General features: G+C 49.3%; 1 protein-coding gene across 9 annotated transcripts in view; it reads right to left on the bottom strand.

Moving 5' to 3' along the window:
• The window catches only part of LOC128702897 (nuclear receptor coactivator 1), an 852422-nt gene that overhangs the window by 307208 nt on the left and 518604 nt on the right, over positions 1-26610 (bottom strand). For all 9 annotated transcript variants that reach the window (XM_070102622.1, XM_070102623.1, XM_070102624.1 and 6 more), the window contains exon 4: positions 25573-25689. In XM_070102622.1, the coding sequence (XP_069958723.1) occupies positions 25573-25689 (117 nt within the window). The remainder of the gene's footprint in view (positions 1-25572; positions 25690-26610) is intronic.

Here is a 26610-nt window from a genome sequence, read left to right on the forward strand (position 1 = left end):
ATAGTCACCAGCACGGCTTGCAATAGCTGTCTGAGGGTGATTTTCATCCATAAAGGTTTGCACTTCAAGCCACTTTGCACATATTTCCTTAATCTTTGAAGTAGGCAACTTCTTCAATTTCTCTCTCCCCTCCTCCGAAGCAGTTTCCTCAGGTGTGGCCTCTTGCTGTTGAAGATGATCTAGCAGCTCATCAGTGGTTAGTTCTTCATTGTCCTCCTCCACCAACTCTTCCACATCCTCCCCACTAACCTCCAACCCCAAGGACTTCCCCAATGCCACAATTGATTCCTCAACTGGCATACGCTTCTCAGGGTTAGCCTCAAATCCTTCAAAATCCCTTTTGTCTACACATTCTGGCCACAGTTTCTTCCAAGCAGAGTTCAAGGTCCTCTTAGTCACTCCCTCCCAAGCCTTACCTATAAGGTTTACACAATTGAGGATATTAAAGTGATCTCTCCAAAACTCTCTTAGAGTCAATTGAGTTTCTGAGGTCACTACAAAGCACCTTTCAAACAGAGCTTTTGTGTACAGTTTTTTGAAGTTTGCAATGACCTGCTTGTCCATGGGCTGCAGGAGAGGAGTGGTAATAGGAGGCAAAAACTTGACCTTAATGAAGCTCATGTCCCCACAAAGTCGCTCTGACAAGTCTGTAGGATGACCAGGGGCCTTGTCTAACACCATGAGGCACTTAAGGTCTAATTTCTTTTCAATTAGGTAATTTTTCACAGTGGGAGCAAATGCATGGTGTAACCAGTCATAGAAAAAGTCCCTAGTGACCCATACCTTACTGTTTGCCCTCCACAGCACACACAAATTAGCCTTGAGGATATTCTTTTGCCTGAACGCTCTGGGAGTTTCAGTGATTCACCAATAAAGGCTTCAATTTGCAATCACCACTAGCATTGGCACACATTAACAGAGTAAGCCTGTCTTTCATAGGCTTATGTCCTGGGAGTGCCTTTTCCTCCTGAGTAATGTAGGTCCTGCTTGGCATTTTCTTCCAAAACAGGCCTGTTTTGCCACAAACACTTGTTCAGGTTTCAGTCCTTCACTGTCTATGTACTCCTTGAATTCATGCACATATTTTTCAGCTGTTTTGTGGTCCGAACTGGCAGCCTCACCATGTCTTATCACACTATGTATGCCACTACGCTTCTTAAATCTTTCAAACCAACCTTTGCTGGCCTTAAATTCACTCACATCATCACTAGTTGCAGGTATTTTTCTAATTAAATCGTCATGCAACTTCCTAGCCTTTTCACTTATGATTGCTTGAGAGATGCTATCTCCTGCTATCTGTTTTTCATTTATCCACACCAATAACAGTCTCTCAACATCTTCTATCACTTACGATCTCTGTTTCGAAAACAAAGTTGCACCTTTGGCAAGAACGGCTTCCTTGATTGCCGTTTTCTTGGCCACAATAGTAGCGATGGTTGATTGGGGTTTACTATACAACCTGGCCGGCTCGGAGACACACTTTCATACTTAGCAATGATCTCTTTCTTCATATCCATAGTAATTCTCACCCTTATTCCTGTAGGGTTGGCACTAGAAGCTTTCTTGGGGCCCATGGTCACTTATTTTGCAGGTGAAATCACTAAAAACTCTGTAATAATACGAAATGTTCCGATTGTATGCTTGGATGTGACCGCGGAGGCTGGCTTGTAAACAATGCCACCGGCGGAACAAGTGAGGCTGGCTCAGGCCACACATGGACGCGTCTCGGACGAATCGCATTGAACGAGTTGTTTAGCATAGGCGAGGCAAAATTTTTGCATTAAAATGTATCGCTAGGTGGATTTAACGTTATGTGATGCCAACATTAGGCGAGGGTCCACTGTATTCTATTCTGGGAAAAAAAAAAATTTTTTCATACTTTGGGATGTCAGGAATGGATTAATCTGATTTCCATTACAGTGGACCCCCGGTTAACGATTTTAATCCGTGCAAGAGGGCTCATCGTTATGCGAAATAATCGTTATGCGAATGAATTTTCCCCATAAGAAATAATGGAAATAAAATTAATCCGTGCAAGACGCCCAAAAGTATGAAAAAAATTTTTTTTTACCACATGAAATGTTAATTTTAATACACACAAACTGAAAAAGGCATGCACAATTAAATGACACTTACTTTTATTGAAGATCTGGTGATGATTGATGGGATGGGAGGAGGGGAGAGTGTGTGTTAGTGTTTAGAAGGGGAATCCCCTTCCATTAGGACTTGAGGTAGTAAGTCCTTTTCTGGGGTTACTTCCCTTCTTCTTTTAATGCCACTAGGGCCAGCTTCAGAGTCACTGGACTTCTTTCGCACAAGATATCTGTCCATAGTGGCCTGTACCTCTCGTTCCTTTATGACTTGCCTAAAGTGTTTCACAACATTGTCAGTGTAATAATCACCAGCACGGCTTGCAATAGCTGTGTGAGGGTGATTTTCATCCATGAAGGTTTGCACTTCAAGCCACTTAGCACAGATTTCCTTTATCTTTGTAGTAGGCAACTTCTTCAATTTCTCTCTCCCCTCCTCTGAACCAGTTTCCTCAGGTCTGGCCTCTTGCTCTTGAAGTTGATCTATCAGCTCATCAGTGGTTAGTTCTTCATTGTCCTCCTCCACCAACTCTTCCACATCCTCCCCACTAACCTCCAACCCCAAGGACTTTCCCAATGCCACAATGGATTCCTCAACTGGCACAGGATTCTCAGGGTTAGCCTCAAACCCTTCAAAATCCCTTTTGTCTACACATTCTGGCCACAGTTTCTTCCAAGCAGAGTTCAAGGTCCTCTTAGTCACTTCCTCCCAAGCCTTACCTATAAGGTTTACACAATTGAGGATATTAAAGTGATCTCTCCAAAACTCTCTTAGAGTCAGTTGAGTTTCTGAGGTCATTACAAAGCACCTTTCAAACAGAGCTTTTGTGTACAGTTTCTTGAAGTTGGAAATAACCTGCTGGTCCATGGGCTGCAGGAGAGGAGTGGTATTAGGAGGCAAAAACTTCACCTTAATGAAGCTCATGTCCCCATAAAGTCGCTCTGCCACGTCTGTAGGATGACCAGGGGCATTGTCTAACACCAGGAGGCACTTAAGTTCTAATTTCTTTTCAGTTAGGTAATTTTTCACATTGGGGGCAAATGCATGGTGTAACCAGTTATAGAAAAATTCCCTAGTGACCCATGCCTTACTGTTTGCCCTCCACAGCACACACAAATTATCCTTGAGGACATTCTTTTGCCTGAACGCTCTGGGAGTTTCAGAGTGATACACTAATAAAGGCTTCACTTTGCAATCACCAGTAGCATTGGCACACATCAACAAAGTAAGCCTGTCTTTCATAGGCTTATGTCCTGGGAGTGCCTTTTCCTCCTGAGTAATGTAGGTCCTGCTTGGCATTTTCTTCCAGAACAGGCCTGTTTCATCACAATTAAACACTTGTTCAGGTTTCAGTCCTTCAGTTTCTATGTACTCCTTGAATTCCTGCACATATTTTTCAGCCGCTTTGTGGTCCGAACTGGCAGCCTCACCATGCCTTATCACACTATGGATGCCACTACGCTTCTTAAATCTCTCAAACCAACCTTTGCTGGCCTTAAATTCACTCACATCATCACTAGTTGCAGGCATTTTTTTAATTAAATCGTCATGCAACTTCCTAGCCTTTTCACATATGATCGCTTGAGAGACGCTATCTCCTGCTAGCTGTTTTTCATTTATCCACACCAATAAGAGTCTCTCAACATCTTCCATCACTTGCGATCTTTGTTTCGAAAACACAGTTGAACCTTTGGCAAGAACAGCTTCCTTGATTGTCTTTCTGGTGCCCACAATAGTAGCGATGGTTGATTGGGGTTTCTTGTACAGCTTGACTAGGTCGGCTATACGCACTCCACTTTCATACTTATCAATTATCTCTTTCTTCATCTCTATAGTAATTCTTACCCTTTGAGGTGTAGGGTTGGCACTAGAAGCTTTCTTGGGGCCCATGGTCACTTATTTTCCAGAAACAGCACCGAAAATACTGTAATAATACGAAATATTCCGAGTGTATGCTTGGATGTTACCGCGGAGGCTGGCTGGTAAACAATGGGACGGGGCGGCACATGTGAGGCTGGCTGAGGGCACATTGGACGCGTCTCGGACGAAAATCGGTAAGCGGGTTTTTAATCGGTATGCGCGGCAAAAATTTTGCGATAAAAGTAATCGTTATGCGGAAAAATCGCTATGTGATGCCATCGTTATGCGGGGGTCCACTGTATTTCTTATGGGGAAAATTAATTCGGCAAACGATAATTTCAGCTTATGATGAGCTCTCTGGAACGGATTAATATCGTAAGGCGGGGGTCCACTGTATGTTCACTCACTTAGTGACGAATTCGTTTACCAACGTGGTCTTAGGAAGGGAACTCCGTTGTTAAGTGAGGAGAGGCTGTACTTATAGTACGTAATAATAATCACTCTTGGGCACATTAAATGTCTTATTTTACGTTAATGGGGATAACAAAAAGATTAGGTGATGAAAGATTGGATATCAGATTGGAGGGAGAGAGTATGGAGGAGGTGAATGTATTCAGATATTTGGGAGTGGACATGTCAGCGGATGGGTCTATGAAAGATGAGGTGAATCATAGAATTGATGAGGGGAAAAGGGTAAGTGGTGCACTTAGGAGTCTGTGGAGGCAAAGAACTTTGTCCTTGGACGCAAAGAGGGGAATGTATGAGAGTATAGTTTTACCAACTCTCTTATATGGGTGTGAAGCATGGGTGATGAATGTTGCAGCAAGGAGAAGGCTGGAGGCAGTGGAGATGTCATGTCTGAGGGCAATGTGTGGTGTGAATATAATGCAGAGAATTCGTAGTTTGGAAGTTAGGAGGAGGTGCGGGATTACCAAAACTGTTGTCCAGAGGGCTGAGGAAGGGTTGTTGAGGTGGTTCGGACATGTAGAGAGAATGGAGCAAAACAGAGTGACTTCAAGAGTGTATCAGTCTGTAGTGGAAGGAAGGCGGGGTAGGGGTCGGCCTAGGAAAGGTTGGAGGGAGGGGGTAAAGAAGGTTTAGTGTGCGAGGGGCTTGGACTTCCAGCAGGCATGCGTGAGCGTGTTTGATAGGAGTGAATGGAGACAAATGGTTTTTAATACTTGACATGCTGTTGGAGTGTGAGCAAAGTAACATTTATGAAGGGGTTCAGGGAAACCTGCAGGCCGGACTTGAGTCCTGGAGATGGGAAGTACAGTGCCTGCACTCTGAAGGAGGGGTGTTAATGTTGCAGTTTAAAAACTGTAGTGTAAAGCACCCTTCTGGCAGGACAGTGATGGAGTGAATGATGGTGAAAGTTTTTCTTTTTCGGGCCACCCTGCCTTGGTGGGAATCGGCCAGTGTGATAATAAAAAAAAATAGACATTTTCATTAATCTATCTTTGATATTTTCTTCAAAATTATATAAGGAACAAGTTACATAGCATATAAACATGCAATGTTTATATGCGATGTATGTTTAATAATAACTCTTGGGCACATTAAATGTCTTATTTTACGTTAATACAGACATTTTCATAAATCCATCTATGATATCTTCTTCAAAATTATATAAGAAACATGTTACATAACAAATAAATATGCAATGTTTATATGTATCTTTAATAATAATCACTCTTGGGCACATTAAATGTCTTGTTTTACATTAATATAGACATTTTCATTAATCCATATATGTTATTTTCTTCAAAATTATATAAGAAACATGTTACATAGCATATAAACATGCAATTTTTACATGCTATCGAGGGGCGAGTCAGTGGAGGGAAAACATTACGTTTTCTCTGGTCCAGCGCTAGAGAAAACTGTATGAATCTGCGTCTGGCCCAGTCACCGCCCTTAATACACTTTACATAACACTTCTGTTTACAATTCTCGGCATTAATTATTCATTACTTCTCCCTTTGTTTATGATGGCATCTAAAGGTAGTTGTTAGAAATGATTAAACTCAGTGAACATGATATGTTGATGATAATAATAAGGCTGTGGGCAGCAGTGTATGTAGCTGGTAGGCATAGCCCTGGCGGATGTAGTCCAAATGGAATGTAGTCTGCCTGGGACTACAAATAAATACTACTCACCTCTTGCCGTACATTACAACTACAAATATTTTAAGGTAAGTAATGAATGTACTGTGTATGTATTTTACTTTTTATTGTGTTTTAATGTTTAGTTCTATTACTAACTTAATATAAGTTAGTGTAAACTTGACAACCCTATGCCTGTTGTGGAATCTATTGTGGCTTTGGGGAAGTCCATGGGGTTGGATGTGAGTGGCCAGGATGTGGAAGAGTTGGTGAACAACCACAGGGAAGAGCTAACCACTGAAGAGCTGCAACACTAATAGTTATTCTCTATAAAATTTATATTTTTGTTAATATTTTTGGGTGTCTGAAACGGATTAATTGGATTTACATTATTTCTTATGGGAAATATTGCTTCGGTTTTCATCCATTTCGCATTTAGACTGGCCTTCTGGAACAGATGAAGGATGAAATCTGGAGTTCCACTGTATTTTAAAGGGTTTTAAAGGAACATAAAGAGGTATTTGGCAAACTATTAGTCAGTCTATTCAATAAATCACTTGAAACGAGCATCATACCTGATAAATGAAAATGGTAAGCATGATATACATTTAAAAAGTGAATGATTGGTTCTCAACTATTGTAAAACTGGACTTAATAATTCCGTATGGAGTTCAAAGGGTCACCGTAGTCAATAAATCTCAACATGGTTTTTACATAAGGGCTATGGCACTTATAAACTAAATTATGTAGATCTTAGTCAAACAGAATGTGAGACTTAGTACCTCTGGTTGGCAGAAATCTAAAGCCAATATTGCATAAGCATTTGCAATTAAGCAAATAGAATTTTTGGCAACATATTAAATACAAATATATAATTCCTCCTGGAGGAGGTGAATGTATTCAGATATTTGGGAGTGGACGTGTCAGCGGATGGGTCTATGAAAGATGAGGTGAATCATAGAATTGATGAGGGGAAAAGGGTGAGTGGTGCACTTAGGAGTCTGTGGAGACAAAGAACTTTGTCCTTGGAGGCAAAGAGGGGAATGTATGAGAGTACATGTATAGTTTTACCAACGCTCTTATATGGGTGTGAAGCATGGGTGATGAATGTTGCAGCGAGGAGAAGGCTGGAGGCAGTGGAGATGTCATGTCTGAGAGCAATGTGTGGTGTGAATATAATGCAGAGAATTCGTAGTTTGGAAGTTAGGAGGAGGTGCGGGATTACCAAAACTGTTGTCCAGAGGGCTGAGGAAGGGTTGTTGAGGTGGTTTGGACATGTAGAGAGAATGGAGCAAAACAGAATGACTTCAAGAGTGTATCAGTCTGTAGTGGAAGGAAGGTGGGGTAGGGGTCGGCCAAGGAAAGGTTGGAGGGAGGGGGTAAAGGAGGTTTTGTGTGCGAGGGGTTTGGACTTCCAGCAGGCATGCGTGAGCGTGTTTGATAGGAGTGAATGGAGACAAATGGTTTTTAATACTTGACGTGCTGTTGGAGTGTGAGCAAAGTAACATTTATGAAGGGGTTCAGGGAAACCGGCAGGCCGGACTTGAGTCCTGGAGATGGGAAGTACAGTGCCTGCACTCTGAAGGAGGGGTGTTAATGTTGCAGTTTAAAAACTGTAGTGTAAAGCACCCTTCTGGCAAGACAGTGATGGAGTGAATGATGGTGAAAGTTTTTCTTTTTCGGGCCACCCTGCCTTGGTGGGAATCGGCCAGTGTGATAATAAAAAAAAAAAATATAATTCCTCAGGTTATATGTCAACTTTATGTATCCTTGGTAAGGCCTCATTTAGATTAATCTGTTAAGTTCTGGTCTCCACATTATAGAATGGACATAAATGTGCTGGAAAACATACTGAGAAGATCCCTAGTATTCAAAAATTTTCACATAAAAATAGGCTGAATGCACTGAATTTGCACTTTCTTTTGGGAGGAGGTAACAGAAGTGTGCAAATGGAAAACCAGAATTAATAAAGGGGGAGATAAATAACTTGCTGAGGATATTTAAAATAGGATTTGCAGCAATGGATTATAGTTGGGCAAATTTAAGTTCAGGAACACTACAGCAGGCCTACTGGCCTAAGCTAGGCAGGTCCAACTCACACCCACTCATGTACTCATCCAACTTATATTTAAAGCTACCCAAAATTCTTGCCTTAATGCTACATGGAAGTTTCTTCCACTCACCTACAACTCTACTGCCAAACCAATACTTCCCAAATATCCTTTTCTAAATCTAAATTTCTCAAACTGGAATCCATTACTGAGTCTCATCTTGGTTAGATATTTTCAACAAGCTAAGTACATTCCCTTCATTTATTCCTGTTATCCATTTGTACACTTCAAATCATATCTCCCTTAATTCTACTGCTTTCCGGAGTGAAAGTCCAATGCTTTCAGCCTGGCTCGTGGGAAAGTTTCTGATACATAGACAACTTCATCATTCATCTCTGTATATCTTCCAGCGTATTAATGTTAATATGGAGACCAGAACCGAGCAACATAATCTAAACAAGATCTAACAAAAAAATACATAAAGATGAAGTATAACCTTAGGACTTCTATTATTTATACTTCTTGATATGAAGCCAAGAATATAGAAAAGCACTGGTTTCGCAACAGAGCTGCGCATGAGAGGAATAAACTCCCGAGTAGTGTAATTAAGGCAAGAATGAATATCAAAATGGTATACAATACCGACAATTTGGTAATATACATAGGCATGTTGCCTATGTATCTTACCAAGGCAAGAATTTTGGGTACCTTTAAAAATGGGTTTGGTGTGGGTATGGGTGGGTGGGTGTGAGTTAGACCTGCCTAGCATGGGCTTGTAACCTACGACAGTTCTCCTTTATTATATTTTTAATTTAAAAATTAAAAGTCAAGTACATTTGTATATACTACTTGAAAATGTAACTGCTAATTACTTTTATAATTGTCAGGTATACACTTAAAAGTGTATAAATCAGCTAATTACTTCTATAATTAACTTCGTCAATTAAATGATAATGAATTAAAATCCCTAAACGTAACAGGAAATCAGTAACAGGTAGGAAATTTCACCAGATTACGAAATACAACTTAATGAAAGGTAGAAAGTGTTCCATCCTAGTTAGCTTTAAACTAGCAGTAATTTAAGCCTTAGTGATGGAAATAGAAACTCAATAGCAACTAATGTAACAAAAACTTTATAAACCGTAAAATTAACAAAAGTATAAGAGTTAAAGGGAAAATAGAGAAATGTTTGTTGGGCGACATTTGGCATCAGGTAATGAGCTTCCATAATAGAATGGCAACTGAAGGAATTTATTGTCAAAATAGAACTTTTATTGAGCAATAATGTGGGCCAGAGACTTAGTTTGTATTGTGTATTATGGAGACAACCAATGGCAAAGATGGAGTCAATTGGTGTGGTACAAATGTGTGGGTAGAAAAACAAGTGTTAGTGGGTGTGAGCGTTTCCTTGTGCAGGTGAGAGCAGCAGCGTTGGGGCTCCCTGGTGCTGCTGGCTCCACGCCGCCGACCCTCCATAACCTCCCCTCCCTCCACCACAACCACTATCAACATCCCCCCTTCCCCTCCACCACTATCAATACCCCCCCCCTTCCCCTCCACCACTATCAACACTCCCTTTCCAGTCGACCATTATCAACACCCCTTCCCCTCCCCCAGTACCAACACCCCCTTCTCCTCCACCACTACCAACACCCCTTCCCCCTCCACCAGTACCAACATCCCCTTCCCCTCCACCAGTACCAACACCCCCTTCCCCTCCACCACTACCAACACCCCTTTCCTCAACCAGTACCAACATCCCCTTCCTCTCCACCAATACACCAACACCCCCTTCCCCCTCCACCATTACCAACACCCCTTTCCCCTCTACCACTACCAACACCCCCTTCCCCTCCACCACTATCAGCATCCCCTTCCCCACCACCAGTAACACCACTAGTAACACCCCCTTCCCCTTCACCACTACCAATACCCCCTTCCCAACCACAAGTACCACCAACACCCCCTACTCCTCCACCAATACAGACACCCCTTCCCCTCCACCACTACCAACACCCCCTTCCTTCCACCAGTACCACCAACACCCCTTTTCCCTCCACCACTATCAACACCCCCCTTCCAGTCCACCATTATCAACATCCCTTCCCCTCCACCAGTACCAACACCCCTTTCTCCTCCACCATTACCAACACCCCTTCCCCCTCCACCAGCACCAACATCCCCTTCCCCTCCACCAGTACCAACACCCACTTCCCCTCCACCAGTACCAACACCCCTTTCCTCAACCAGTACCTACATCCCCTTCCTCTCCACCAGTACCACCAACACCCCCTACTCCTCCATCACTACCAACACCCCCTTCCCCTCCACCACTACCAACATCCCCTTCCCCACCACCAGTACCACCACTAGCAACAACCCCTTCCTCTCCACCACTATCAATACCCCTTTCCCCTCCACCAATACCCCCCTACTGCACCAATACAGACACCCCCCTTCCCCTCCACCACCACTACCAACACCCCTCTTCCCCTCCACCACTACCAACACCCCCTTCCCTTCCACCATTAGCAACATCCCCTTCCCCTCCACCACTAGCAACACCCCTTCCCTTCCACCACTACCAACCCCCCTCCACTCCACCACTACCAACACCCCCTTCCTCACCACCACTACCAACACCCCCTTCCTCACCACCACTACCAACACCCCTTTCCCCTCCACTACTACCAACACCCCCTTCCTCTCCACCACTGCCAACACCCACTTCCCCTCCACAACTATCAACCCCTCCCTTCCTCTCCACTACCAACACCCCCTTTCCCTCCACAACTACCAACACCCCCATTCCCTCCACCACTACCAACACCCCTTCCTCTCCACCATTACCAACACCCCCTTCCCCTCCACCACTAACACCCCCTTCCCCTCCACTACCAACACCCCTTTCCCCTTTATTATTACCAACACCCCCCCTTCCCCTCCACCACTACCCACACCCCCTTCCCCTTTACCATTACCAACATACCCTTCCCCTCCACCACTACAAACACCATCTCCCCCTGCACCAGTACCAACACCCCCTTCCCCTCCACTAGTAACACCACTACTAACACCACCTTCCCTCCACCAGTACCACAACTAGCCTCCCCCTTCCCCTCCACCACCAACTCTACAAGACACCCCTCCTGCCCCTCCACCACCAAAACAACAAGACACCCCTCCTTCCCCTACGCCACCAATACTACCACAAGTCACACCTTCCCCTCCACCACCACCAGACACCCCCTTCCCCTCCACCACCACATCCCCCAACCCCCTTCCCCAACACCAGCCACTCCCCTTCCCCACCATCACCGCCAGCTACCCCTTCCCAACCACCACCAACACTACCACCAGCCACACCCCCTTTCCCACCACCACCACTACCAGCCACCCCCTCCCCAACCACCACCAACACTACCAGCAGCCACCCCCTTCCTTACCACCACCACCACCCCTTTTCCCCACCAACACCGCCATCTCCCTCCTTCCCAACCACCACCGGCCACCCCCTTCCCAACCATCACCACCACCAGCCACCTCCCATTCCCCACCACCACCGCCAGTCACCCCCGACCCAACCACCACCACCGCCAGGCACCCCCTTCCCAACCACCACCCCCACTGGGCACCCCCTTCCGAACCACCACCAGTCACCCCCCTTCGTCACCACCACCACCAGCGACCTCCCCTTCCCCACCACCGCCGCCAGTCACCCTCTACGCAACCACCACCACCGCCACCCTCCCCATCCCAACCACCACCACAAGTCACCCCCCTTCCCTAAAACCACCGCCAGCTACCCCCTTCCCTTTAGCACCTGTACCACCACCAGCCAGTCCCTTCCCCTCCAGAACCCCCTTCCCCTCTACCACCAACATCCCCTCCACCAGCCACCCCTTCCCTCAACCACCACAACCTGCCACTCTCCTTCCCCACCACCACCGGCAGCCACCCCCATACCCACCACCACCACCACCCACACCCCTTCACCACCACCACCACCAGCAGCCACACCCCTTCACCACCACCACCACCAGCAGCCACACCCCTCCCCCACCACCACCAACCACATCCCTTCTCCAACACCACCACCAGACACACCCCATCCTCACATCCACTACCAGCCACACCCCTTCCCCTCCACTACCCCCACCATTATCAACCCCTTCCCCACCACCAGCTCAGCAATCCCCACCATCAGCTTTGCCTTTCCCACCAACAGTCCTCCCTTCCCCACCACTAGCAATGCATTCCCCACCACCAGTCCTGCCTTCTCCGCCACCAGTCCTGCCTTCCCCACCACAAGCCCTGCCTTCCCTACCACCAGTCCTGCCTTCCCCACCACAAGCCCTGCCCTCCCAACCACCAGTACTGCCTTCCCAACCATCAGTCCTGCCTTCCCGACCACCAGTCCTGCCTTCCCCGCCACTAGCCCTGCCTTCCCTACCACCAGTCCTGCCATCCCTACCACCAATCCTGCCTCCCCTACCACCAGTCCTACCTTCCCTACCACCAGTCCTGCCTTCCCTACCACCAATCCTGCCTACCCTACCACCAGTCCTGCCTTCCATACCACCAGTCCTGCCTTCCCTACCACCAGTCCTGCCTTCCCTACCACCAGTCTTGCCTTCCCTACCACAAGCCCTGCCTTCCCTACCACCAATCCTGCCTTCCCTCCCAAAAGCCCTGCCTTCCCTACCACCAGTCCTGCCTTCCCTACCACCAGTCCTGCCTTCCCTACCACCAGTCCTGCCTTCTCCACCACCAGTCCTGCCTTCCCCACCACCAGTCCTGCCTTCCCTACCACCAGTCCTGCCTTTCCTACCACCAGTCCTGAATTCCCCACCACCAGTTCTGCCTTCCCAACCACCAGTCCTGCCTTCCCTACCACCAGTCCTGCCTTCCCAACCACCAGTCCTGCCTTCCCCACCACCAGTCCTGCCTTCCCCACCACCAATCCTGCCTCCCCTACCACCAGTCCTGCCTTCCCTACCACCAGTCCTGCCTTTCCTACAACGAGTCCTGCCTTCCCTACCACCAGCCCTGCCTTCCCTACCACCACCCCTGCCCTCCCTACCACAAGCCCTGCCTTCCCTACCACCAGTCCCACCATCCCTACCACCAATCCTGCCTCCCCTACCACCAGTCCTACCTTCCCTACCACCAGTCCTGCCTTCCCTACCACCAATCCTGCCTACCCTACCACCAGTCCTGCCTTCCCTACCACCAGTCCTGCCTTCCCTACCACCACTCTTGCCTTCCCTACCACAAGCCCTGCATTCCCTACCACCAGTCCTGCCTTCCCTACCACCAGTAATGCCTTACCTACCACCAGTCCTGCCTTCTCCACCACCAGTACTGCCTTCCCTACCACCATCACTGCCTTCCCTACCACCAGTCCTGCCTTGCCTACCACCAGTCCTGCCTTCCCTACCACCAGTCCTGCCTTCCCCACCACCAATCCTGCCTCCCCTACCACCAGTCCCGCCTTCCCTACCACCAGTCCTGCCTTCCCTATCATGAGTCCTGCCTTCCCCACCACAAGCCCTGCCTTCCCTACCACCAGTCCTGCCTTCCTCACCACAAGCCCTGCCCTCCCAACCACCAGTACTGCCTTCCCAACCACCAGTCCTGCCTTCCCCACCACTAGCCCTGCCTTCCCTACCACCAGTCCTGCCATCCCTACCACCAATCCTGCCTCCCCTACCACCAGTCCTACCTTCCCTACCACCAGTCCTGCCTTCCCTACCACCAATCCTGCCTACCCTACCACCAGTCCTGCCTTCCATACCACCAGTCCTGCCTTCCCTACCACCAGTCCTGCCTTCCATACCACCAGTCTTGCCTTCCCTACCACAAGCCCTGCCTTCCCTACCACCAATCCTGCCTTCCCTCCCAAAAGCCCTGCCTTCCCTACCACCAATCCTGCCGTCCCTACCACCAGTCCTGCCTTCCCTACCACCAGTCCTGCCTTCCCTACCACCAGTCCTGCCTTCCCCACCACCAATCCTGCCTCCCCTACCACCAGTCCTGCCTTCTCTACCACCAGTCCTGCCTTCCCTACCACGAGTCCTGCCTTCCCTACCACCAGCCCTGCCTTCCCTACCACCAGCCCTGCCCTCCCTACCACAAGCCCTGCCTTCCCTACCACCAATCCTGCTTTCCCTACCACCAGTCCTGCCTTCCTTATCACCAGTCCTGCCTTCCCTACCACCAGCCCTGCCATACCTACCACCAGCCCTGAAATCCCTACCACAAGGCCTGCCTTCCCTACCACCAATCCTGCCGTCCCTACCACCAGTCCTGCCTTCCCTACCACCAGTCCTGCCATCCCTACCACCATTCCTGCCTTCCTTACCACCAGCACTGTCGTCCCTACAACAAGCCCTGCCTTCCCTAACACCAGCCCTGCCTTCCCTGCCACAAGTCCTGCCTTCCCTACCACCAGTCCTGCCTTCTCGACCACGAGCCCTGCCTTCCCTACCACGAGCCCTGCCTTCCCTACCACCAGCCCTGCCTTCCAATCACCAGCCCTGCCTTCCTACCATCAGCACTGCCTTCCCTACCACCAGACCTGCCATCCCTACCACCAGCACTGCCTTCCCTACCAATAGTCCTGCCTTCCCTACCACCAGCCCTGCCTTCCCTATCATCAGCACTGCCTTCCCTACCACCAGCCCTGCCTTCCCTGCCACCAGCCCTGCCTTCCCTACCACCAGCAATGCCTTCCCTACCACCAGTCCTGCTTTCCCTACCACCAGATCTGCCTTCATTACCACCAGTCCTCCCTTCCCTACCAACAGTCCTGCCTTCCCTAAAACCCTTCCTGCCTTCACTACCAGCAGCCCTACCTTCCCTACCAACAGTCCTCCCTTCCCTACCACCAGTCCTGCCTTCACTACCAGCAGCCCTGCCTTCCCTACCACCAGTCCTGCCTTCCCTACCTCCAGTCCTGCCTTCCCTACCAGCAGCCCTGCCTTCCTTACCACCAGTCCTGCCTTCACTAGCAGCATCCCTGCCTTCCCTATCACCAGTCCTGCCTTCCCTACCACCGGTCCTGCCTTCCCTACCACCAGCACTGCCTTCCCTACCACCAGTCCTGCCTTCCCTACCACTAGTCCTGCCTTCCCTACCACTAGTCCTGCCTTCCCTATCACCAGTCCTGCCTTCCCTACCACCAGTCCTGCCTTCCCTACCACCAGCACTGCGTTCCCAACCACCAGTCCTGCCTTCCCTACCACCAGTCCTGCCTTCCCTACCACCAGTCCTGCCTTCCCTACCACCAGCACTGTGTTCCCTACCACCAGTCCTGCCTTCCCTACCACCAGCCCTGCCTTCCCTACCACCAGCCCTGCCTTCCCTACCACCAGTCCTGCCTTCCCTAACACCAGCACTGCCTTCCCTACCACCAGTCCTGCCTTCCCTACCACCAGCCCTGCCTTCCCTACCACCAGCCCTGCCTTCCCTACCACAAGCCCTGCCTTCCCTACCACCAGGCCTGCCTTCCCTACCACCAGCCCTGCCTTCTCTACCACAAGCCTTGCCTTCCCTACCACCAGCACTGCCTTCCCTACCACCAGTCCTGCCTTCCCTACCACCAGCCCTGCCTTCCCTACCACCAGCCCTGCCTTCCCTACCACAAGCCCTGCCTTCCCTACCACCAGGCCTGCCTTCCCTACCACCAGCCCTGCCTTCTCTACCACAAGCCTTGCCTTCCCTACCACCAGCACTGCCTTCCCTACCACCAGTCCTGCCTTCCCTACCACCAGCACTGCCTTCCCTACCACCAGTCCTGCCTTCCCTACCACCAGCACTGCCTTCCCTACCACCAGTCATGCCTTCCCTACCACCAGTCCTGCCTTCCCTATCACCAGCACTGCCTTCCCTACCACCAGTCCTGCCTTCCCTACCACCAGTAATACCTTCCCTACCACCAGTCCTGCCTTCCCTACCACCAGCCCTGCCTTCCCTACCACCAGCCCTGCCTTCCCTACCACCAGTTCTGCCTTCCCTACCACTAGCACTGCCTTCCCTACCACCAGTCCTGCCTTCCCTACCACCAGCCCTGCCTTCCCTACCACCAGCCCTGCCCTCCCTACCACAAGCCATGAATTCCCTACCACCAGCGCTGCCTTCCCTACCATCAGTCCTGCCTTCCCTACCACCAGCCCTGCCTTCCCTACCACCAGTTCTGCCTTCCCTACCACCAGCACTGCCTTCCCTACCACAAGTCCTGTCTTCCCTACCACCAGTACTGCCTTCCCTACCACCAGTCCTGCCTTCCCTACCACCATCCCTGCCTTCCCTACCACCAGCCCTGCCTTCCCTACCACAAGCCCTGCCTTCCCTACCACCAGCACTGCCTTCCCTACCACCAGTCCTGCCTTCCCTACCACCAGCACTGCCTTCCCTACCACCAGCACTGCCTTCCCTACCACCAGTCCTGCCTTCCGTACCACCAGTCCTGCCTTCCCTACCACCAGTCCTGCCTTCCCTACTACCAGCCCTGCCTTCCCTACCAAAAGTCCTGCCTTCCCTACCACCAGTCCTGCATTCCCTACCACGAGTCCTGCCTTCCCTACCACCAGCCCTGCCTTCCCTACCACAAGCCCTGCCTTCCCTACCACCAGCACTGCCTTCCCTACCACCAGCCCTGCCCTCCCTACCACAAGCCATGAATTCCCTACCACCAGCGCTGCCTTCCCTACCATCAGTCCTGCCTTCCCTACCACCAGCCCTGCCTTCCCTAACACCAGTTCTGCCTTCCCTACCACCAGCACTGCCTTCCCTACCACAAGTCCTGTCTTCCCTACCACCAGTACTGCCTTCCCTACCACCAGTCCTGCCTTCCCTACCACCATCCCTGCCTTCCCTACCACCAGCCCTGCCTTCCCTACCACAAGCCCTGCCTTCCCTACCACCAGCACTGCCTTCCCTACCACCAGTCCTGCCTTCCCTACCACCAGCACTGCCTTCCCTACCACCAGCACTGCCTTCCCTACCACCAGTCCTGCCTTCCGTACCACCAGTCCTGCCTTCCCTACCACCAGTCCTGCCTTCCCTACCACCAGCCCTGCCTTCCCTACTACCAGCCCTGCCTTCCCTACCAAAAGTCCTGCCTTCCCTACCACCAGTCCTGCCTTCCCTACCATCAGTCCTGCCTTCCCTACCACCAGCCCTGCCTTCCCTACCACCAGCCCTGCCTTCCGTACCACAAGCCCTGCCTTCCCTACCACCAGCACTGCCTTCCCTACCACCAGCCCTGCCTTCCCTACCACAAGCACTGCCTTCCCTACCACCAGCACTGCCTTCCCTACCACCAGTCCTGCCTTCCCTACCACCAGCACTGCCTTCCCTACCACCAGCACTGCCTTCCCTACCACCAGTCCTGCCTTCCCTACCACCAGTCCTGCCTTCCCTACCACCAGCCCTGCCTTCCCTACTACCAGCCCTGCCTTCCCTACCAAAAGTCCTGCCTTCCCTACCACCAGCCCTGCCTTCCCTACAACCAGTCCTGCCTTCCCTACCACCAGTCCTGCCTTCCCTACCACCAGTCCTGCCTTCCCTACCACCAGTCCAGCCTTCCCTACCACCAGCCCTGCCTTCCCTACTACCAGCCCTGCCTTCCCTACCAAAAGTCCTGCCTTCCCTACCACCAGCCCTGCCTTCCCTACAACCAGTCCTGCCTTCCCTACCACCAGTCCTGCCTTCCCTACCACCAGCCCTGCCTTCCCTACCACCAGCCCTGCCTTCCGTACCACAAGCCCTGCCTTCCCTACCACCAGCACTGCCTTCCCTACCACCAGTTCTGCCTTCCCTACCACAAGTCCTGTCTTCCCTATCACCAGTCCTGCCTTCCCTACCACCAGCACTGCCTTCCCTACCACCAGTCCTGCCTTCCCTACCACCAGTCCTGCCTTCCCTACCACCAGCACTGCCTTCCCTACCACCAGTCCTGCCTTCCCTACCACCAGTCCTGCCTTCCCTACCACCAGTCCTGTCTTCCCTATCACCAGTCCTGCCTTCGCTACCACCAGCACTGCCTTCCCTACCACCAGTCCTGCCTTCCCTACCACCAGTCCTGCGCCTTCCCTACCACCAGTCCTGCCTTCCCTACCACCAGCCCTGCCTTCCCTACCACCAGCCCTGCCTTCCCTACTACCAGCCCTGCCTTCCCTACCACAAGTCCTGCCTTCCCTACCATCAGTCCTGCCTTCCCTACCACCAGTCCTGCCTTCCCTACCACCAGTCCTGCCTTCCCTACCACTAGCACTGCCTTCCCTACCATCAGTCCTGCCTTCCCTACCACCAGTCCTGCCTTCCCTACCACCAGTCCTGCCTTCCCTACCACCAGCCCTGCCTTCCCTACTACCAGCCCTGCCTTCCCTACCACAAGTCCTGCCTTCCCTACCACCAGCCCTGCCTTCCCTACCACCAGTCCTGCCTTCCCTACCACCAGTCCTGCCTTCCCTACCACCAGCCCAGCCTTCCCTACCACCAGCCCTGCCTTCCCTACCACAAGCCCTGCCTTCCCTACCACCAGTCCTGCCTTCCCTACCACCAGCCCAGCCTTCCCTACCACCAGCCCTGCCTTCCCTACCACAAGCCCTGCCTTCCCTACCACCAGCACTGCCTTCCGTATCACCAGTTCTGCCTTCCCTACCACAAGTCCTGTCTTCCCTACCACCAGCACTGCCTTCCCTACCACCAGTCCTGCCTTCCCTACCACCAGCACTGCCTTCGCTACCACCAGTCCTGCCTTCCCTACCACCAGTCCTGCCTTCCCTACCACCAGCACTGCCTTCCCTACCACCAGCACTGCCTTCCCTACCACCAGTCCTGCCTTCCCTACCACCAGTCCTGCCTTCCCTGCCACCAGTCCTGTCTTCCCTATCACCAGTCCTGCCTTCCCTAGCACCAGCACTGCCTTATCTACCACCAGTCCTGCCTTCCCTACCACCAGCACTGCCTTTCCTACCACCAGTCCTGCCTTCCCTACCACCAGTCCTGCGCCTTCCCTATCACCAGTCCTGCCTTCCCTACCACCAGCCCTGCCTTCCCTACTACCAGCCCTGCCTTCCCTACCACAAGTCCTGCCTTCCCTACCATCAGTCCTGCCTTCCCTACCACCAGCACTACCTTCCCTACCACCAGTCCTGCCTTCCCTACCACCACCCCTGCCTTCCGTACCACTAGCCCTGCCTTCCGTACCACAAGCCCTGCCTTCCCTACCACCAGCACTGCCTTCCCTACCACCAGCACTGCCTTGCCTACCACCAGTCCTGTCTTCCTTATCACCAGTCCTGCCTTCCCTACCACCAGCACTGCCTTAACTACCACCAGTCCTGCCTTCCCTAACACCAGCACTGCCTTCCCTACCACCAGTCCTGCCTTCCCTACCACCAGCCCTGCCTTCCCTACCACCAGCCCTGTCTTCCCCACCAGCAGTCCTGCCTTCCCTACCACCAGCACTGCCTTCCCTTTCACCAGCCCTGCGTTCCCTACCACCAACACTGCCTTCCCTACCACAAGCACTGCCTTCCCTATCACTAGTCCTGCCTTCCCTACCACCAGCCCTGCCTTCCCTACCACCAGTCCTGCCTTCCCTACCACCAGCACTGCCTTCCCTACCACCAGTCCTGCCTTCCCTACCACCAGTCCTGCCTTCCCTACCACCGGTCCTGCCTTCCCTACCACCGGTCCTGCCTTCCCTTCCACCAGTCCTGCCTTCCCTACCACCAGCACTGCCTTCCCTACCACCAGTCCTGCCTTCCCCACCACCAGTCCTGCCTTCCCTACTACCAGCCCTGCCTTCCATACCACTAGCTCCTGCCTTCTCAATTACAAGCCCTGCCTTCCCTACCACCAGTCCTGCCTTCCCCACCAGCAGTCCTTCCTTCCCTACCACGAGCACCGCGTTCCCTTCCACCAGCCCTGCCTTCCCTACCACCAACACTGCCTTTCCTACCACCAGTCCTTCCTTCCCTACCACCAGTCCTTCCTTCCCTACCACCAGTCCTGCCTTGCCTACCACCAGCCCTGCCTTCCCTACCACCAGTCCTGCCTTCCCTACCACCAGTCCTGCGTTCCCTACCACCAGCCCTGCCTTCCCTACCACCAGTCCTGCCTTCCCTACCACCAGTCCTGCCTTCCCTACCACCAGCCCTGCCTTCCCTACCACCAGTCCTGCCTTCCCTACCACCAGTCCTGCCTTCCCTACCACTAGTCTTGCCTTCCCTACCACCAGCCCTGCCTTCCCTACCACCAGTCCTTCCTTCCCTACCACCAGTCCTGCCTTCCCTACCACCAGTCCTGCCTTCCCTACCACCAGTCCTGCCTTCCCTACCACCAGCCCTGCCTTCTCTACCACCAGTCCTGCCTTCCCTATCACCAGTCCTGCCTTCCCTACCACCAGTCCTGCCTTCCCTACCACCAGTCCTGCCTTCCCTACCACCAGTCCTGCCTTCCCTACCACCAGCCCTGCCTTCCCTACCACCAGTCCTGCCTTCCCTACCACCAGTCCTGCCTTCCCTACCACCAGTCCTGCCTTCCCTACCACCAGCCCTGCCTTCCCTACCACCAGTCCTGCCTTCCCTACCACCAGTCCTGCCTTCCCTACCACCAGTCCTGCCTTCCCTACCACCAGTCCTGCCTTCCCTACCACCAGTCCTGCCTTCCCTACCACCAGTCCTGCCTTCCCTACCACCAGCCCTGCCTTCCCTACCACCAGTCCTGCCTTCCCTACCACCAGTCCTGCCTTCCCCATAACCAGTCCTGCCTTCCCTACCACCAGTCCTGCCTTCCCTACCACCAGCCCTGCCTTCCCTACCACCAGTCCTGCCTTCCCTACCACCAGTCCTGCCTTCCCTACCACCAGTTCTGTCTTCCCCATAACCAGTCCTGCCTTCCCTACCACCAGTCCTGCCTTCCCTACCACCAGTCCTGCCTTCCCTACCACCAGTCCTGCCTTCCCTACCACCAGTCCTGCCTTCCCTACCACCAGCCCTGCCTTCCCTACCACCAGTCCTGCCTTCCCTACCACCAGTCCTGCCTTCCCCATAACCAGTCCTGCCTTCCCTACCACCAGTCCTGCCTTCCCTACCACCAGTTCTGCCTTCCCCATAACCAGTCCTGCCTTCCCTACCACCAGTCCTGCCTTCCCTACCACCAGTCCTGCCTTCCCTACCACCAGTCCTGCCTTCCCTACCACCAGTCCTGCCTTCCGTACCACCAGTCCTGCCTTCCCTACCACCAGTCCTGCCTTCCCTACCACCAGTCCTGCCTTCCGTACCACCAGTCCTGCCTTCCCTACCACCAGTCCTGCCTTCCGTACCACCAGTCCTGCCTTCCCTACCACCAGTCCTGCCTTCCCTACCACCAGTCCTGCCTTCCCTACCACCAGTCCTGTCTTCCCTACCACCAGTCCTGCCTTCCCTACCACCAGCACTGCCAGAAACACCTAGCCATGCTAGGTGTCCTAGTGGCCCCCTCTGTAATTAGTATTTTATAACATGTAAACCACACAATACCCACAACTTGTAACCCCCCACATTGTAACCCTTATAGAGAATAAACTTGAACTGAATTGAATTGCTTGGATCAAGTTTGTATGCCCCTCATTCTACAGGTGTTATATGACCCTTGTGGGTTTAGCATTTTTCTCTGATTAAAACATAACAGTGAATGGCATCAATGTACAATGGTTGCTGCATTGTGTGAAATGTATGAAACATTTCATGGGTTTAGACTGTATAGGCAAAAATTTTGTTAAGATTTTGTGTAATAACTGAAAAATGCACATTCTGGTCTGCTTCACACTTTTAGTGCTGTTGGGCTTTCTTCAACGTACATAATCTACGTTGACTATCTCTTCCACCACTTTCTTCTTCTCTTGTCCCTAGCTCCTCTATTTCCAGATTTGAAATGAATGAAGCCGAGAATGTTACTCTGCTAGCAAGATCTTCATGTTAGCTTGATGTTACGTTGTGTAAGTCATGCCAATTTTTACTAACTATATTTGTTTCTGTGAAATAATTAGATAACGTCTCTTCTCATCAGAAATAAGTCACAGTGTCTGACTCTATTTGGTTATCCTAGGTTAAATCAATATAATATTTGTTTGTGCCTATAAGATCAGTGTGTCCTCAAGACTATTGTTTAAAATCTGTAACCTATGTACACAAATCTTACATGGAACTTATTTACTTTCTTAAAAGGTGGCCAATTTTACTTAGAGAAAAGTTTGGAGTTATTCTGGCCTATGTTGGTTGCTAGTGGCACTTCTGGAAGAACTTGGAAAAACCTGAAATACTATACTGTTTTTCATTCAATAATTTCTGAGTATTGCATCTGATTAACTTCAACCCTTCCATGCTGATTGCTTGTAAATGCAGCATCTGAGTGGTCTCTTAGAAAGATTTTAATTAGATTTGGGTTGTGTAATATACTAATTTACCATCTTTATTAAAGAAATTTGGATATTTTTTTCCATATGAATGATTCCCTTCAATTCTTCAAAACTAATATTTAACTGCATTATCAACTTTTGCCACAAGCTACACTATTCCAGTCAAGTGCATTCAGGCACAAGAAAATGGGGTTATGGAATAGGTCAATATTGCTCTTAGTCTACACCAACCGAAACACATCTACGTAGTATGTTTCTGTATTTAATACACAAATAACCTACACATAGGAGAGAAGTGCTCATGATGATGTATTGGTCCGATTTGGACCTTTTACAGAGTCACACTAACAGAAAGGAGGTTAGGTTAGGTAAGGTTTGTCAGGAAACAGAATAAGTGTTTCCTGAAGCGGGTCTTAATCAGATTATGACCCGCCATTGGAGCTTTTGTTCATCTTACTGAGGCCTTCTGCTGGCTTACCAGTCCACCCCTTTAAAAATTATGGGCATAGTTATAACCATTTTTTAGTGAAGGAGCCAGTATATATATAGGCCAGCTGGCAGGGACGGGTCAAGAGCGATGGGAGTAACAGTAGTAGTAGAGGTAAGGCAGGAAGTGGAAGTAGAAGTAGTAGAGGCCTATATATATACTGGCTCCTCTTTCTGTTAATGTGACTGTTTACTAAATGTCCCAAGTTGGAGCGAAACACTATCATAAGCTCCTCTCTCCTATGTGCAAGTTATGTGTATAGTTCAGTCATGGTATTGTGCCTTTTTGTTCCTTCTGTATTTAACTTTTCAAGGCAATGGTCATTGCTTAGAGTGCTCATTACTGTTTCCCAGGGTATATCTGACTATTCTTTGTTAATTTTGTCCCATCTAAAGTTAAATTTGCTGAACATCACTTCTCGTACTACTACTGCTGGAATTTCCTTACCCCTATATTTACATTCGTGTGTACTTTTATGATGTGATCAGAGCACATATATTGCACATGTAATTTGTATGTCTCTAATTAGTTCCTCATTACTCAAAAAAATCGAATCCAGTGCATTTTCATTTCTGTTATCTGTTGGTTCAAAGCAAACTTTTCAAAAAGCCCCATTAATTTCCTGGTGTGTGCCTGTTGAGTTACTGTTCTTCCAGAAACTATTTCTGGTACAATGCTGTGATTTACCATCTTCCACTTCATATCTGGGCTGAAATCTCCAAGGAGGATAATATTTGGTATGGGAGTTTCAAGCCTTTCTAGGAAGCTTTGTGTTTCTTATTTGATCTGTGAATTCCTCAGCTGTGACTAACGGTGGTTCACATACGTACTAGGTTAATTACTAGATTCCCATTTTCTACTCTAATACCTATAACTTCTGTTGTATCATCTGTGGTATTTAACAGTTCTGTGCAGCAAAGCAAGTCTTTCACATAGTTTTCCTACTTTCTGTAACCTACTGTCAAATATATAAAATAGTAGTGTTTTATCATTATCTGATGATCCAAAATAGGCCTTGTATTTTTTTCTGAGAATACTGCAAATGTAACATTTGCTTCTGTGAGAATCACACTAATATAAGTAACTTGTCATTTTACAGGTCAGCCATCACTACTCCAACAATCAGTAGTCCGGTTTCATCAGTAATCCAGCACTAATCTTGGCTAGCATAATTTCAAATTTCAGGGGTTACCACACCAACCTGCTGCTACTCTTTGGTGGGCTGTTTACTGCGTGAGTCATTCCAATTTCTTTTTCTCCATTTATTGTTATAACCTGCTCACTTTTGGCCCTAGCCATGATTCCAACAAATAAAAGAAATGCTTCTCATTGAGTAAAGCACATACACTGTACACTGTCCATAAAAGATAAGGTGACTGAAGCCACTGTCAGTCGCCATGAGCTCAGCTCACTCAGACAAGCTGCGACCGGTAAATTAGGGCATACATGTGAGAGAATAGGTCTGTGTGGTAAGTGTGCACTATATAAAAATATCCTGCAGCATGTACTGCAAAATGAGAAAAAGCTGCGACCGTATTTTTGGTGTTAAACAATGACTTTGCTGTGTATTTTCGTATGATTTTTATGGTTGTATTATTATTTTTTTGGTTTCATTTGAAAGAATGGAAGATATGTTACAGAAATAGATATGATTTTGATTCGTTTTATGATAGAAAATACCTCGAAATTGAGCTTAAAGTAGCAAAAATGTTAAATTTTTGCCGATATTCAAGAGTAAACAAATGATGTCACTGTCCAATACATGTCCAACTGGCCAATCTAATACACAGTCACAAATGGGTTGACATTATTTATACAATTATTACCATAACATAACAGTAAATCTTCTCTTTTTTTGTGTGAATAAAAATTAAAAAATGAACGCAAGTGTTACATAAGAGGAGCATGGAGAGAGACATGACTAATGAACAGAGAAAATGTTGTTTTAGTGTCAGGAGCATCTGCATTGTTTATTTTGAAATTGGTATCTCTTGAAATTTGTGTGAAGTTGGCCAAATTACCAATTTCTGAGCACTTTATTGGGTAGTTAAAATAGGTAAACGGCTGGTTTCTTGTACTCAATCGACAGAACAGATGGAATACTAGCAAAATAACTATGAGTTTGGTAGACCGGAACAATGGAATGGGCCAAAAATTGGGCATAAAGTGGGTGAAATTGGTGATGTGTAAATATCGCCACTGAGTTAAGTGTATTCTAACCTAACCACTGTAATCTGACAAAATCACTAATCCAGCATGCTACAGGTCCCGATGATGCCAGATAAGTGATGGTCAACCTGTTTTTTATTTCAAACCCTGAAAAGGATGATTTACCATTTGGGAAATCTTGATTTGGTGTGGGTTTTATTAGAACCACTGATAAAGTATGAACCAGTTCGTATGGCACTTGGTGAACATACCCTTGCTTACTGCAGTACTGGTTGTACACTTGAACGTTCAACCCTGTTGTGTACACAAATGACCTAACTTGTCCCACTGCCGTGGACTTCCCTATATCCTTTCTAAATGTAAATTTGAATGCACTGCTGCATATGGTGAGTTACCTCGAGAAGTAGAGGTCCCAGGCGCTGGGTGGGTAGAAGTGTTGGTTTAGAGGAGGAGACCTCACCCTGCTGCACGGCACCTTCCCCTGTACCCTCCGCCGCCTTGATGCGCCGGATCTGTAACACAAAAATAATAGTATTACACAATGACAATGCAGAGGTAAACATAATATACAGCTTCAGGAGTAGATAAAGCCAGAAACCAACAATACCTATCAAAGTAGTCTAAAAAGTGAGACATTGCAAACACCCTCAGTGACTGTGAAATGAAAAAATGTTGTACCAGTACATATTGAGTGTAAGGACTGCAGTGTGAGTGTAGTGATAACATATATGTAAATTATCCAATGCCAAGTGGACCATGCAATGGAGAAAGTTATATTTTGCACCAATGGAGGAAGATCCATTCTTTCTTAACCCACCACAAAAATTAACCCATCTAATTTAAACCAGATTCTAACTTAAATTCTACACAGATTAGTTATGTTTGGCTCCCCAAAAAACTGATTTTATCAAGTTTCACAAAATACATCATAACTACCTCCACAACACAATCCATTTACGACAGAATATATGAATGTACAGTGAGCCAGTCCACACATCATCTGTAGTTTTTTCCCCAGCCTTGGACCAACCTGCACCACGTGTGACAATATTTCCCTCTTTTTTTTCTAGAGTAGGCACATTCCTGGCCCTCTTTGGTGACATACACAAGAGAACTAGGACAAAACACAGTTATAATAATGCTAAAAGAAACTCGAAGAGCGCAGCTCTTAGTGGCCTATAGGTACACTAAAGTGCATGCCAACTTTGATTCAGCCTTCTGCTGTATCCGAATGGTTGTTCGGATGTTTTGGTAATAATTTTAGAATTTTGTCCTTTCCCAGGGCTTGTTCGGATATTGGCGAAGTTGTGATGTAGGTCAATGTGCTTGTGAGGTCTCTGAGGGAGACCTAATTAACCAGTAAATTGTAACACTCCTTGCCTTGGCAAATAGCTGTCAGACACGCTTTTCGGCTGAAGTCTAAGGTCTTCTGT

Source organism: Cherax quadricarinatus, chromosome 82 (assembly GCF_038502225.1).
Source record: "Cherax quadricarinatus isolate ZL_2023a chromosome 82, ASM3850222v1, whole genome shotgun sequence".
Lineage (NCBI taxonomy): Eukaryota > Metazoa > Arthropoda > Malacostraca > Decapoda > Parastacidae > Cherax > Cherax quadricarinatus.